The 16,753-nt window shown below is 35.5% G+C and overlaps 1 protein-coding gene and 1 pseudogene across 1 annotated transcript; one reads left to right on the forward strand and one right to left on the reverse strand.

Annotated features, from left to right (window-relative positions):
• Positions 1–1,996: 1,996 nt before the first annotated feature.
• On the reverse strand, positions 1,997–9,010 carry LOC144452632 (JNK1/MAPK8-associated membrane protein-like). Its single transcript, XM_078143761.1, has 8 exons — positions 8,876–9,010; positions 7,316–7,407; positions 6,527–6,681; positions 5,523–5,602; positions 4,701–4,821; positions 3,899–4,068; positions 3,243–3,319; positions 1,997–2,458 (listed from the first exon to the last, which is right to left on the reverse strand). The coding sequence occupies exons 1-8, from the start codon at positions 8,910–8,912 to the stop codon at positions 2,249–2,251; spliced, it is 942 nt and encodes a 313-aa protein (XP_077999887.1). The 5' UTR covers positions 8,913–9,010; the 3' UTR covers positions 1,997–2,248.
• A 2,273-nt stretch (positions 9,011–11,283) lies between these two features.
• Positions 11,284–11,871, forward strand: LOC144453667 (acetylserotonin O-methyltransferase pseudogene; annotated as a pseudogene).
• The last annotated feature ends 4,882 nt before the right edge of the window (positions 11,872–16,753 follow it).

Below are 16,753 nucleotides of genomic sequence, written 5' to 3' on the forward strand. Positions count from 1 at the left end.
GCATAATTTTAAGCTGGTAAGTTTGTGCAACAACAAACTTCAGTCACTCTGTGTTTTGGTCAGTCAACTTTAAACACTTTACTTGTAAGTTTGAACATCACTCTTGAAATACATTAACTATGACAACTCAATAGTCTATACGGAGTTTGTTTTAAGAAACCTTTGGAATTTAATATATTTTGAGATTGCAAAATGTCAAATATTTGTTCTGTTCAAATTTAGTAATGGGTTTTCGTTTTGTTGAAAGTAGTGTTGTAGCATTGTGCCATTGCTTTGTCTAATATGTATTCAGTATAATGTAATAAGTTTCCATTCTAAGTTTCATACGTGATTGAATGATTCCACAAATATACAAATTTGCACTGTTGCCATCTAAAGGAATTGTACTAAGACACTACAGGACTGTTACATAGTTCAAAATGATGGTTTCCCAATGAGCACCCATATCATGTGTATTTTATCTTGGACAAGAAAATTATTTCTAATTGCAGTTCTCGACGATTTTCATGTAAAAAAAAAAACAAGGATGAAAGTAATACTTGCGGAACTGGATTAGACATTATATCAAAATGGTGACTTCCATATAATGATTTCTGTATTCCTAAAAAAAATTTTAGTTTTTAAAAATAGTTTTGACAGTTCGTCAAGAAATGCAATTCAGAAAGAACAATCAAGGTTTGTGGGCGAGTTAGAAACTTTCAGTACATATCTGTATATTTGGATCAATTTTAGAAGTTACTAAAGCTCAGAAAAGGCAGTTGACTTTAAATATGTATGGAAACTGTTGTGTTGCATACGGTGATAATGATGTATTGTATCTTTATTCTGAATCCATAGCCTGTTTAAAGAATTTAAACTTGGGCAAAGTAATATTTAATTTTTCATAATTGATAATTTTGGAAGTATGTGTATGAAAAGAATCAATGTCCTGAATGCTAGAAATTGTGCCTCTATGTATGTTGAACTGAAAGAGTGCATGTACTACTCTCACACCAAAGTGTACAAACTATATCATTATGACATTCAGTACTGGAAATGAACATTTTGTAATATTTTCTATATTTAAAATGATGTAATTCTAAATACAGTGACAATTTTCCATCATATTCAGCTGTGCTTTAAATGCCCATGGGGGTGATAACTGTTTACCAAATCCCCAATTCTATGTTTAAGGTTTAGCACAAATAAATATGAATGAGTTGTATTATGTTTCTGTATATTTGATACCCTGCTCAATGTATGTGAAGAGGAGGAATCAATGTCCGTTAAACAAATAAAGTATACCTATATTATCAAAGCCACCAGATGTGCTGTTCCTGTTATTTGTATAATTCTACAACATACATAATTACACAAGTGCTTGCGGTGTTCTGGAACATAGTGAGTGAAAGATCAGGACATATCACAAGCTTACGCACATATACCCAAGTATTCACACTGACACTCATCCATCATTAGGTTCTGTTATTATATAATGTTTATCCAAAACAAAACTTCATTGTAAAAGTACAAACTGTGTGTTCACATGATTTCATGTAATACGTATTGCAATCTTGAATTTTGCTTGGTGGTGCAACATAAACTGCAGTTTTTCCACGCTATCAAGGTGATATGCAGTTACATATCATATGTAGTTAATGTTTTGTGTCTTTCGTTTTCATGAAGAAACAAGACCCAAATTTGTGATTATGTATTTCTGCTCACCACACAATAGGGAACTTTCAAACACAATATATCACAATATTTGTAACCACAAATAATCTAGTCATGTTACCTACATCCTTCCAGTATTGTACGGCTAAGCTTCTGATCACTACATAACTTACATCAACAATAAATAGTCTGGCAGTTCTTCAATAATAATGATAATAATAATAATAATCTTTATTCATACTGAACAGTTTACTAACTTAGTTTATAAATTGTCTATAGAAGTCCAATGAAGACTTGACCTCATGGGTTCAGTGTTCATGTAGAAGGAAACCTGCATTGTTTGTGAGTCAAACTGAACAACAATTTCCTTAGTACAGCATGACAAATTTAATCAAAGCCTGACCAGGGCTCAGTCTCTAACTGCAGTGGTAAGAAGTCGGTGGTTTAACCACTTGTCTACCGACAACCCAATCAACATGATCAGTTCGGATGACGGCCATACATGTACATGGTAGAAGCTTAAAAAGGTATGCCTCTAAGCACTTCATCCACATAGTAGTTAAATCCCAACAAACACACAACCTGAGTTACATCTTCAGTGTGAGTATGTCTGTACTTTGGTAGGGTCTGTAAATCTAACTGTCAACAGATAGAAGATGGCTGGTACTGGTACCAGGGCAAGTAACGATGCATGAAGTATAACATTCTCTAGCTGTGTAATAGAAATAATTCCATAGGCATGCACCACCCAATGTCCTAGCAGTATCACTATGTGACGGGGTTTCTTCACAAGGTCTTTGATATTCTGGAAAAAATCATAACATGAACAATCTGTAAATGTTTTATACTTCCAAAGTTAAGTGTCAACTACGCCAAGTTTGACAATGGGTTAAATTGTGGCTTTAGTTACAGGAATAATCAAGCATGAATGCCAACTTTAAATTGTGCCCTCTAGTGTTCACTTTAAGCAGTAACCTAATGTTTGACAGAGAACATTGAAACTAGCAGATATGATATATGAATTTACTCTTGGGTAGGAAACACAGAACAAGTCAAAGAAATTGTGTTTATATCAAAATAATATTTACTAGATTCAATTCGTTTGAAAAATAGAGTATACAATGTATATTTAACACCATAGACTCTAGTACACATGTACACCTTGAGTTAAGGAATTTGACCATGGAGGAAATTAATATGGCACACTAATTGGCCTTTCTCATAATAATAATAATCTTTATTTATACTGGATAGTTCTTTAAGCATATAAACACTTGTCTCCCAAGAAGTAGAGTGAGGGCCAACACTCATGGGTTCAGTGTTAATGCAGGAGGAAACTGGAGCACCGGGGAAACTTCCATTGTTCGGTAGAGTCAAACCGAATGACAATCTTCTTGCATTCAGTGTTGTAAATTAATCAAACCCTGAATGGGTTCTAACCCCGTCTGTAGTGGTAAGAGGCACATGGTTTAACCACCTGGACACCGACAACCCTATGATTTGTATTGATATGTCTAGGTGCCAGAGTGTAACAATAATGCATCCCATACACTTATATAGGCTTATTTACTGGACATATATACACTTACTTCAATTTCCTGCTTGGCAAAATGAACAGCACTGGTTACCAGAGATACAATGATAACCAGATAAGGGAATGAATAGTCTAGAAAAAAGAGAGGAAGTTTTACTCTTTTCATTCATCATACTGGTTTGTGTGATTGGATGAAAATAATTGTTTGGAATAATAAGGACAAGGATGTACAGCAGAAATACTCAAGTGGTGGATATTGAATGGACATCATTCAGTGACAATTGGTGAAAATAGGAGGTAACTTACACTCACTGACTCGTTGGGATAACTTAGTAAAAATGTTTTTTGTTTGGCATATATTTGAAAAAGTAAAGACCACATTCTCTGTAAAGCAAAAACATACAGGAAATGTTCTGTATAAAGCAAAAACACACTGGTACTCCATTAAACTAAGGATGATATATTTTTCAAAATGGAGAAGACTGGATGTCTTAACAAAATGCAATTCTATCAGCTTCCAAGATTGCCTTTCTTTGGCCTTGTTTACAGAGCATCATCAGAACATATAACTGAATAGGAATAGTTGATCAGAAAGAAAATAATGTACACAGACATACTTTGTATGTTCACATAGACAAATATATATAATTCATATCATTCATAATATAATTGAAAGGGTGTCTCAAATTATAACATCTATCAGTTACTTACACAGTAAGCCAGCAGCAACCGCCTGTGTTACAGTCAGGATGGGTAGGAAATACAAGGCTGCATAGATTGATGCTTTACCATAACTTGTACAGAATTTGGCTGCTAGGAAAGGACGGATTAACATCATACACACCAACATAAAGGCATAATAAATAAAGACTACAGTGTACCTGAAAAGTAAACAGATAGTTAAATACATGCAAGTTATCCTGAAGGCAAACTAAAAACAAAAGAAAACAGACAACCACAACATGTTGGCGCTATTTCTGGGTGCAGTATCTCTTCCCCAGGGGAAATAATCATATACCATGGTGGTGCTCTTAATTAGTTAGTTGAAGGTTTGAATAGGTCAGTAGCTAATGCTAGTAGTGTCAAGACTTCAGTAAAATCAAGATCTGAACCTAGATGTCCACTAAAATCAAATAAATTGGTCCTTATCTCACAAGGCAATTTGCTCACTCAGTTTCACTTAAAACCATTCACAGTTGTTTTAACTATCCTCATAAACAACAAACAAACAAACAAACAAACAAACAAAAAACGAAAATGTAACCTTCCAACTTCATTGGTAGCTAGTAGGGGTAATGAACATGCAAATAATGTCAGCTTTGATGGCCACTATATAATGTGATCAAACCCATACACTCAGCCCTTATACATGTACATCATACAAGATTTGTCTCCATAATACAAGAAAGGATTACAATGTAAGAACTTGGGGGTGAGATTGGGTGGGATAGGGGAGGGGGAGAGATTGGGTTGGGATAGGGGAGGGGGGGAGTTAGTTACTTTCAATACTTACAGAGGGTAGGCTGCTTCATGAGTACAATGCAATGTTGATGTATAACCAGGACTGGGATTAAATAACATTGTATACCAGTCTGCTAAACTTGTTATCGGACATGAACGAATCTTTATGGAACCTGAAAGTACATTATACATACATTACACCTGAAAGCAAAAATAAACACACTCCAAATCCATCTATATTCAACAAATATTGTAACAAAACAGCCACTGGCCCCAAAATCCTCCCTTCCTGGTGTGCCACAGTATAAACTGGCAATTACAAAAGATGTTACCAGTCCCTGGGCCTTCTTGAGAAAAAAAGTCTGAGAGCACAGGGATATTTCCTAATTATATTTGTAAAAGTACAAATTCCTGAAAGATTCCACCTTACTACTAATCAAGGATCATCATTACACCACAATACTCAATAGATCAGGCAAAGAAAAAAATGAATTTGTTTCTGGTCAGCACACTCATCACTCAAATACCCTTGCATCAGGCTTTTTTTTGTGTTAGTCCAATCCATGCATGCAGTCTGCAAATCTGGGGAGAAACATAATAATAACCCTCCCTACTTCAGTGAAGACAACTGCAGAGCCAATCATGAGCAAGCAAATGACATCTGCCCCACAAACACACTTGTTCTAAAGTACTAGATAAAAAGAACAGTGACTGCCATAAATAGTAGATTTAGTGACAGGTTTGTTGAGAATGAAAAAAAATAATAAAAAATTTGCGTTGTCAAACCACTTTTGACAAAATGTCCTGACCAGAAACAATTCCTTTTTTTTGGCCTTTTATATATGCCATTAGAACTTTTTAAATAGACACTCACCTAGGGGGTCTACCAATAGCAAGGTCACCATGGCAGCAATTGCACATTCAAAGAGTGCTGACACATGTAATATTATTGCCCTAGAAGAAAGAAAGCAAATAAACAGTAGAATTGAATAGTTAGTTTTGAGTGTCGTCACCATTTTGTCTAACCGTGGAATCCATTGTGGATGGGGATTTTAAATTTTGTTTTTCCGTCTCACACGTGATGAATACTTCTCACTCTGGAGATGCAGTATTATGGTGGTGTTGATTTGAATGAATGATACAGTTTCAAGCAATACTATTAAAACTGTAGGCGTATGTTTTGCCCCTCAGTACATTTTGTGTTTTGTGCATAACTGGCTGCGCTAAATGCTTGTCCATACAATCGGGTAGTAATTTTATCATAGTGGCATGGGGTTAAAGAGAAAAATACATTTACATATTTACATCAAAATAGAAATAAGCATGTCATCCCCCCCACCACCCACCCCCCCTCCCACCCCCCAACTGAGTAAATAAGACTCAAACAAATAACATAAATATTGTGAATATCTAGATAGATCTGTGACAGAATGTCAAACTTCATGAAGGGTACAACCTTAGTAGGCTTTCATCAGTTTATCAGTCTTTGATCGTCATAAAAAATGCTACACTGCTCTTTCTATCAGAATCTACTCAAAATTCTTTAAAATATTTCTGTGTATCTTTTACTTTAAGATATGATTGAAAGAATGAATTGGAAGTAAACATGTCATTTGTATTATGGATGATAATGTTGAAGATGACATTTGATTTGCTATTAATTAGCAACAGAAACACAGATTCAACTTTGGCAAAACACAGATGCCCCTAAAGGTGATATATGCAAATTGACTTTACCTCGATCAATCACCAAATCAACCTGTACATTATTGTTTTTTATTTACCCTTCATAATCAACAGACATGACAACCCACACTGTTTTATTGCCTTTGTAAAATGTATACATATAATGTATACAGTGTTAGTGTCTGTTCTCACCTCTTTTTCTTTGCAAAGAATTCAATAAAGAACCAGTTGAGAATCAAAGCAAGCATTGCCATGAAGCCAAGGTACAACCAGTCATAGAAGGTTGGTTCATCTGTACACAACATACATACTGATGACGCATTGGGTGTGAAACCCCATTGACAAGCCTTCAAAAAGTTTAAAAAAACAGGGTTGGGTTAGAAACAATGAAAAGGAGTGTACTGTGTGTAGGTACATCTTAGGAGATACCAACTTTAGTTTGTACTTCTTATACATGTGTTGATGTGCTTGCATTGACAGTGGTGGCACTAGACCGTGCGTGCTGTCAATCAAGCAGAATGTACAGCTGCCAATTTCACAGTCTATGTAAAGAGATGTGTGCAAAAACATACCCTGGTATATTGTAATTGATCATCATTTGGGGTTTAGGCAGATGAGTAAGGTGATACATGGGTAGATATATATACCCTGAAAGTGAATTTGCACATATGCCGTGAAAATATTTAAGTAAAACAGCATCTCCGATAATTATAATTCTTCAACAATTGACTGCACATCCAACCTTATTCAGTGTTTATATTATCTTGATAATTACATAATATCATTGCTGCATAACCAAGACACCACTATCATTAAACTGTGTCATCTTTACTGGTACCACATGTAACCACAGACAAGTGTGTTACTTGTCTGTGCTGTTACTTGTCTGTGATGTAACACAACACTAGTTTTACAGTCTGTGTTTATCATTGTTTGCAGATAGCATGCTTTCCGTAGTAATTATATATACACAAAACTTACTCCACAAGGTCCAAATGTTCCATTGTCATTTTCAAGTCTTCCACAATACAAACCAGGACAGGATTTGACGCCCTCCACTATATTACTGATTTCTGAAAATTACACAAATGTCAGATGACATTCTTGTTATAAGTTATATCTTAATTGTGACTGGGCTTGTAGTCTATAATAGCACAGATCAAGACACAATATAACTTTGGTAAGTTACACTACAAAATGTCAGAGATTTAAATCACATTCATTGTATATGCAGGATTCAAATTAATTTCCATGTTTGGGAGTCAGGTCTTCTATTGATTTACATTAGTCTGAGACTATATCATCTACATTTGGTAATCTACATACTACATGTATGTATGTATGTATGTATGTATGTATGTATGTATGTATGTATGTATGTATGTATGTATGTATGTATGTATGTATGTATGTATGTATGTATGTATGTATGTATGTATGTATGTATGTATGTATGTATGTATGTATGTATGTATGTATGTATGTATGTATGTATGTATGTATGTATGTATGTATGTATGTATGTATGTATGTATGTATGTATGTATGTATGTATGTATGTATGTATGTATGTATGTATGTATGTATGTATGGTATGGTATGTATGGTATGTATGTATGTATGTATGTATGTATGTATGTATGTATGTATGTATGTATGTATGTATGTATGTATGTATGTATGTATGTATGTATGTATGTATGTATGGTATGGTATGTATGTATGTATGTATGTATGTATGTATGTATGTATGTATGTATGTATGTATGTATGTATGCATGTATGCATGTATGCATGCATGCATGCATGCATGCATGCATGTATGTATGTATGTATGTATGTATGTATGTATGTATGTATGTATGGTCTGTCTGCTCTGGACTCCTGCTAATTTTGAGCATGGAGCTGGGTCCACTGCTGTCATAATTTGGGTTTTTTTTAGCATGGAGGTATGAAGTATATACCTCCATGGTTTCTGTAACGCTATGTAATAGTCAATTTTCCAGTTCCAAGATGCATTGCACAAGAGGACATCACTTATGTTTGAAGAAAACTTAGTGTGGCCTAATTGGCATCACAACACATATGGTACGTACAGTGTAAATCACATAACATGTTGTTATGCAATAGTGATTAATGTAATTTAATATACATGTATGAAAGTTGTGCTTGTCATGGGTCATGTTGACTGAAGTGTAATATCGGCTCGTGACAATTACTTTAAGCGTCAATAGACACGAAGACTCTAATGAAAATATGCACCTTTTCAACGGTGAGAGTGCTACTAATAGGAGACAAGATTTAAGATGTATACAACTTTTCCGTGAACATACATGTAATGATGTGTGACTGTATTTAGTCCTGCTTGCATACGGAGTAAGTCGTCCCTTCCTTCTCCTTTATGACGGTGTTGAGGGTCATGTCAGTAATCTAGACCCGTGCACCGTCTGCAAGCAGGACTGGGCTGTACAGTATACTCTGCAGTGCTCACTAAACATCCATGTAAGAATATACTATTACTGGCATTTCATCTCAACTCACCTTCATCGTACGGATACCTTCCCCGTTGAAATGTCATTATGAAACCTGTATTCTTACAGTAATATGATTACAGGTTGCAAGATAACTATAAGATCACGAAATAGAAGGCAAACGTTGCTGATCCATCGATGACAACATACATGTTAGGAATACATGTACAACTTTACTTCCGGGTTAATCCAAAGGTGTGTTGTGACCGTAGAGGTCGCTATACACGGGGAAAGTGCCCAGCCAGAAAGTCAAGAAGTATTGTCGTGGATCACGTTATATGGTTAACTTATCAAACATTTAAATTCTTGCTCAATTCGCAGCAAAGTTTGTGTTTGGTACACTAAAACTATGGTGTAGGAGGAAAATAGTATTTTCATAGGAAGGAAAAAATGTTTCAAATCTTATAACAGGATAAAGTTACACGTGAAAAGAACATCAAGGAAAAATGTTGCTGTGCACTGAGTGTTTTTAGCCAAACAGAACTATCATTTTCAACGGCTTTGCAAAGAAAGGCAATGGCAGACATTGGCCGAATCGCCACCTCGTTTTTAAAAAAAAAATATTATTTCCATTCAACTTCGACTGTTTTGTAAAACTCGAAATATATAAATGTACGTGTATGTAAGCTTTTTCTCCTTTTGTTAGCTGTACAGGGCTCAGGTCTTACATACAGCAATCAGTCATAAATAACTAAATAAAATTATAGAAACGAAAAATCCACTTTGCATTTCTTACCAACTGAGACATAACATATGAATCCATCTAAAATTGTTATTTGTTTTATTTGAAACCATTCTGGGTGACTGCAGGTTGATGTTATCAAAAAAGCATATTTTACCGTAGTTTCATAATTTCACAACCTTCTGAGGTAGTAGTTGGAGAAACCGGGATGTAAAAAAAAAAACATCTTTCTTACCGGAATTGGCATGTGAAAACATGCAGCACTTTCCCTTGTTTAGCATTTAAGCATTCGATTTTGGACTATAAAACCTGTGTTATAAAACCTGTGTTAAATATTATGACAGGGACGCTATTAAAAGACATTATTTCATCCCCAACATTAACATTTCAAACAACTTCTTGGGCGCACACGCCTCATAAGCTTTTTGAAATTCAGATACCAAACAAATGTTTTTAATTTTTTTTATTAACATCACTGACATCCAGAAGAGAATAGTTGAATATTTTTTTTAAAAAATCAAACAATTGAACATCTGGGGACACCCCCTCCTCCTGGTACCCCCCCCCCCCCCCTTACTTGAAGAGATGAGACTTTTGTGTATATGATATGCTATTGTTTTTATTTTCGTGTAAACTGCTGCAACTATATACGCGTAGAGGCTAAATTTGCTTCTGAAGTCACTCAGTTGCTACGTATGTGTGTCAGAAATCTCCCCCTCCACTGTCTATGTATGGGGAAAACAAAGCAAATTACGTACCTTTGTAAAGAATTGTAAAAAAATTCTAATAAGATTTAACAGCGGCTGTTCATACAATTCCAAAGAAAAAAGAAAGAACGAATTATGCATATATATAATAGTAAATGGAACGTTTTTGTGTCGTCTTTTCTTTCTTTCTTTTTGGGTGGGGGTGGGTGTCCAATTCCAAAGTCTAAGTTTGTCAGTGAAAAGGAAAGAATGAATGAATGCTCCTCTTGAACTGGGAAAGTCTGGGGTATTAACGTATCTCAGCCATTTCTTTTGTTTCAACTCAGACCCGCTTTCGACTGACAATGGACTGCTTTTTGCGACAATTTTATGGTATTCACACATTGCCAATTGAATATTGTCTCACATGTTGCACTCTACTTATGAAAACTTTCGTAGAGGGCGCAGGATCTTTGGCACAGTACATTTCACACAGCATTTCACCTCATAAGACCTTGGGTCTACGAGGGTCACAGTCAAAATATATGCATGATATGCGATGGCTGCGGCAGCGACGACAGCGCTTGATATCTGGAGTCACTCGATGATAGCTTTGATACCACAGGCTCTCATGAGTGCTACTAAATTAGGTGTATTCGAGTATTTAGAAGGGAAAGATGCATCGTCAGTCACCGAAGTTTCTACAGCATTGGGTTCACATAAACGTGCCACCAAACAGTTGCTGGATTTCATGGTATGTCTAGGCTACCTTGGTACCAAGAAGTCAATCGATGCTTCAAGTTCATTTACAACCAGTGGTGACGATGAAGACCTGTATTATAACACAGAAGTGACAAGTAAACATCTTATCAGCAACAGCCCCCTCTCACTGGTACCAATGGTGACTTCGTTTGGTGATCACGTGTACGCACAAGCTCATGACATATGTATTCTGTAGTATCAAAGGGAACATCTTTCTACGAAGAAAAGTTAGAAAGAAAAGTGCTTTGGGATGGCAGCAGGGACAGGCAGATGACATTTCTAGAGATTATGCGCTGTCATGATAAGGTGTGGGCGATTCCGTCGATAAGCAAGTCATTCGATTTGTCAGATTTTACGACCGTTTGTGACCTGGGAGGGGGTACTGGCGATGTGGCGTACGCCCTAGCCACGAAGTATCCTCAGATGCATCTCACTGTGTTTGACCTGCCGCCAGTAACAAAATGGGCAATGGAGAATGCTAAATGTGATGTCCCTTCAAACGTGACATTTCAAAGTGGTGATTTCTTTGTCGACGATCTGCCACTAGCAGATCTATATATTTTATGCAACATCCTTCACGACTGGCCTGAGCATAGAGCAGACGCCATCCTCGCAAAAGTGTTCGAAGCTGTGAAACCAGACGGAGCCATTCTTGTTGCAGAGTTACTACTTGATGAAGATAATGAAAGTGACAATTTTGAACTTCATCGTCACATGGTTTCTATGTCGATGTTGTCACAATTGTTTGGGCAGCAGCTGTCTCATAAGGACATGTCCATATTACTCAAAAAACATGGTTTTATAGATGTAGATATGAAGCAGATTCCACAATCTCTGGTAGACTGTGTTTTGGCAAGGAAACCAGGTTCAACATAAGACAAAAGATGATTCTCACCCACGGTAGAAATATTCCTTTTACGACCCCCTTTCCAGCCTTTATACATCACTGATTCTGCGCTCATTCTAGCCATAGATCGAATGAACAGAGCAGATCCAGTGACATAGATTGGCTACTCACTTCATGTAGCCCAGAGGTTTGCCATGCTCACTATCACGCTGACATTGGGAATTAAAGCATGATAGTAAACACGACAAGAATGTGATGATACTCTTTTATCACAGACTTACTTTTGGGTCATGATGGTTTCATCTCATCAGCAATTTAAAATATTAAAAGTACCGGGTAGTGCCCATGGCATTGTAGCACAACTGTACAGTTTTCAAAAAAAAAAATGTTTATCCTCATGCTGATGCTAGGGGTAGGTGTTCATTTGCTGAATGACTATCCAGTTGCCTATCCTGCCCTGTTATCTTTGCATGGTCTTGTTGGTAGACATACTTGCATACATTTTTTGAATGTTTATTCACTTGTCTATGAATCCCTGTTGTTATCTTTGTGATATACACCATTGTTTGGCTGTTGCTGTGGGTGTTGTCTGGTTGCTAGGCATATTTACACTTTTGATCGGTTACTCACTTGCCTACCAGATATCATTTTACCAAAATATACTGGCATTTGATTGTTGCTAAGGGCATGGTCATGGTTGCTGGGGCCAACTGTGTCAAATATGTAAACAATACTACAAAGTAGCACATCCAGAAACACCTCGCCAAATTTCAGCCCCATTGACCAAGTACTTTTTGGAATATAACTTTTTGACCAAAAGTCACATTTTTACACCTAATTTGCATATTGCTGATGAGATCATTACATACTCAATAGTTCTTCATCTTGACATCCCCAAATGCTTTCCCATTAAATTTCAAGCCAATCTGCTTGGTAGTTTTTGAATTAAAGATTTTTTACCAACAAGACACATTTTTAGCCCTAATATGCATATTAGTTATCAAGTCATCATGCCATGAACAAACCTTAATCTACACACCCCTAAGAACGTTTCCACTAAAGTTCAGACCAATCTGCCCAGTACTTTTATAGTTCACCCCAAATTAGAAAAATGATATTTTTTGTCCCAAATCACACACCTGTGATGTGATCATTTTGCCTTGAACAATTTCCCAACTAGACACTACAAGTAATGCCCCCCCCCCAAAAAAAAAACAAACAAACAAACAAGACAATCGGTTTGGTGGTTTTTGAGTTTAAGTCATCCACACACATGCACACAGTATGACACAGCCAGACACCACACCATGCTTATAGCACTACTGAACCTATCAGTTAAGTTGTGCTAAAATATGACGTCCTGAGCCAACAAGTCAAGTAAAATTTATTTATTAACATCTCTAAAGCTGTTTGCAATGTTAATGATAAAAGAATCAATACAACTGTTAACTGGTAAAACATATTCGTGATATGATGACTCTGTGTTCCGCAAAACTGCATTTCTCAAATATCGGCAGCAACAACTACCCAGTCATAAAGACTGACCTATATAAGAACTGAGAAACTCCACATTGCTTGGTATTGGTTCATGTCTGAATGTTTTAAATCGCAATTGAAGAATCATTATTTGATATTATTTTCATGATTATTTACCGAATATAAAACTACATTTGAAAGTAATGTCATGTTGCTTAAAAACAACAATTTAGGCCTACTTGCACACAATTGTAGAAGACGAATGCAAGATTAATTATTCCTAATTTTGTATAAAATAGTAAGATATGTGACTTAGAAAACAAATAAAACTCTCTCTCTCGGAATGCGCCAAATTTCAGTTATAGAAAAACAAAACAAAAAGCTGCTGGCTTTTATATTTCACTACAAACAAATGTAAACAGAAAATGACATCCCATTCCTATAGCACCACTAACAAAAAGTCAGCTGTGCTAAAAAAACTGCACACAGACAAACTAGTTCTTATCAATAAGTATGATTTAATAACATTTTTTCATGGTTATACATTGTACATCAAAGTTGTTTTATTTACATGCAGAACATAAAGAAAACATAAAATTACTACCGGTACCCCAAATAAATGTCCTTCCATCAACTACCTTGTAAAGCTTCAAACATGGACATTTATCAATAAATTTTAACATCAAAGTGCCGTACACATGTAGGAGCCGATATCCCTCAACCAATTTCCCCCTTTCCAGCAATTTTGAAGCACAGTTCCCTACCTCCCATCCATTCCTAAAGATCTACAAAGGTTTTGTACAATGTCTTACACCACCTCCTAGCCCACATGCTCAACTTCCAAATTTCTTTTGATTTTTTTTTCCTTAACACCATTACCAGTATAATTCATTAGAAAGGATTTTTTATTCCATTCAATATCAATTTGTTATGTACACTGTGAGCTCACAATGGCATCACGGGGGAAGAACCCATATAAAAGTAGTTTATAAGGTATTATTATTAAAGAACAAATTTAAAGATTTTAATTTATAACCAAATATCACCAGTCCTTACGTAGTTTGTAAATCGAGAACGATGCTCCCTAATGTTTCAAATAAAGAAATAGTACCAGTATGTTCATGACTTTCCCTCTCCACCCCCCCCCCCACCCAACCCCACCCAATCGCCATCTACAATCAATTTCACATAGGCATTACAAACAAATGCATGGTTTGAATACAGAATGCTGGTTTGTTTGCAGATCTTAGACTGTTGACAGGGTAATAAATCACCATATCATAATTCAAAGGACCTTACAGATATGCAGATTAATGCAAATTTTGTTTACAAAATATGTACCTGGTTCAGTGTGTAGGAATGAAAGAAACACATACGATAGCAGGAATATTTAACAGCATACCGATTTTGTCTTCATTGACTCGCTTATTACATGTAAAGGGAAAGTCCAGTCAGACTTATTTCTGCCTTAGGTACACTTACTATCAATTTACATATGATTTTGGGTGGTAAATAGCAATACTGTAACTAGCTGAACTGTGAAATCTGTAAGGACACTCTGCTGCATTTGGGATGTGTTCAACTATTTTGGGAATTTCCTGCAAAGAAATTTTGGGAGATGACATCACAAATTCCCTAATGTCTTTGTCTTTACACTGTTTTTCACTGTGTTATTCAATAAAAGTGTACTAAAGACAGAATGAAGTCTGACAGGACTTTTCTTCTGAAGGATGTCTGATCTTGAACATATAACCATCCTAGCAGACATGACGACAAATTCTAACATATATTCCATTAACAATTTGGTATACAAGAACTTTCTACCAAGTGATAAAACAATGAGAGCACTATTAAAACACTGATAGCTATTTAGCACTTGACATGTCTTTTAAGACAAGCGATATTCTTTCAATAGATTGTGACTGAAAATATGCAAATTACTCTGAATGAGTGACAAATGAGAATAAACCCTGCTCTGTGATCTATAAAAACATAGATTCAAAGGCAAATATCAATACTGCATGCCGCTTTAAAAGGTATAAATTGAAAACATACAAATTCACTGTCACCAAATTAATGTGTCCTTGCAGACTTAGTTACCATGACAACAAACAGTTGAATTTCCACATCTTTGTATATGCATAAATATCATGGGGGGGGGGGGGCATATTTCAAATATTTCATATTCTTGAAAATTCAACATAGCCTATTGTGAATACAAGACACTTTGAAAGTACATACAGACATACATCACACTTATAATCAAATGTCACAGAAGGATTTTTTCAATCATAAAGAAAAAAAATAGGAGTTTTAAAATCAAATAAAATATTACATTGCACATTTATTTAAAATAATAGCGATAAGATTTCAAGAGTTAGTTCAACTGGTAGGTACTGGGGACAAACAACCACATATATTTTGTAGCAATTCTGTCAAGTTTGTAGCCTATCAACATACAAAAATAACAAATCGTTCAAATTATCACATAAAATTAACATAGGGGTCAAAGGTCAAAGCTTTGGTATAGATCTGCCGTGCACAATGACAAGTTTGAATGTAATATTTACGATACTTTTATCCAACACCCTGTCACACAGCCAAGTTTGTTTTTACTTGAATGAAATTATTGCAACATATTTTATCCAGGTACTAAAATACGACACACTGTAAATGATCTTGAACATCTTCCAGGTGAAAAATAGCTGTGGCAACGTACTACATGTATTTAGCCTTTATTTACGCATGTTCATACATGTTCTACAAAACCTCTTCTTTGGTAACACAATGGACATCTGCCAAGATAAAAACTTGGGGGTAGATTTATTGTTTTTGTCAGTTTTCCACACAAATATTACTATTTGCATGCTTAGCAGAGAAATAACAATGCAATTCAGACTTGGGGATTACAGGTCATAATTCTGTTATTTGAATACATGATTCTTGAATAGCTGTACTAGCCAAGAACTTATCACAACTCAAAATAATTCAGTCTAAACTCGCCCCTTTGAGGATTTATTAGTAAGTTCATGACGACGTACTGAAATAATTTGATCTCTAAAGACTGGAAATTAGTCCAATTCTGTGATCAATCAGTGATGTTTCAATCATTTACAATGTACCCTGAGAGAAATCAACACACTGTGGCATAACTGACGTCCATCTGATAGATGGGAGAGGAAAGGTTTTCACTTTCCACATCACTAACTTAATGTACTAGAATAGTAACCTTTGCTGTAAGACCAGAAAATGATACAAAAATTTACATTTATTATTTCTTTATTTAACTGATTGATTAGTTAATTGATTGAATAAAAAAATTGTGATGTAATCTTGCTGAATTTGCCAAATGAATTTGTTCTGCATGTCATAATACTTGTTTGTTCAGCTTCTATCAAATGTGAGTTAATAGTATCCTAGGCTCTTCCTTTACTT

The sequence above is a fragment of the Glandiceps talaboti genome, chromosome 2 (genome assembly GCF_964340395.1).
Source record: "Glandiceps talaboti chromosome 2, keGlaTala1.1, whole genome shotgun sequence".
Lineage (NCBI taxonomy): Eukaryota > Metazoa > Hemichordata > Enteropneusta > Spengelidae > Glandiceps > Glandiceps talaboti.

What these genes read in the sequence shown, in the direction of transcription:
- LOC144452632 (XM_078143761.1), bottom strand. Translation starts at nt 8,912, where the DNA reads ATGACATTTCAACGGGGAAGGTATCCGTACGATGAAG. An exon ending in AAGGTATCCGTACGATGAAG is followed by an intron (nt 7,408 to 8,875) that starts GTGAGTTGAGAT and finishes TGTAATTTTCAG; the next exon opens with AAATCAGTAATATAGTGGAG. An exon ending in TTCTTTGCAAAGAAAAAGAG is followed by an intron (nt 5,603 to 6,526) that starts GTGAGAACAGAC and finishes TCTTTCTTCTAG; the next exon opens with GGCAATAATATTACATGTGT.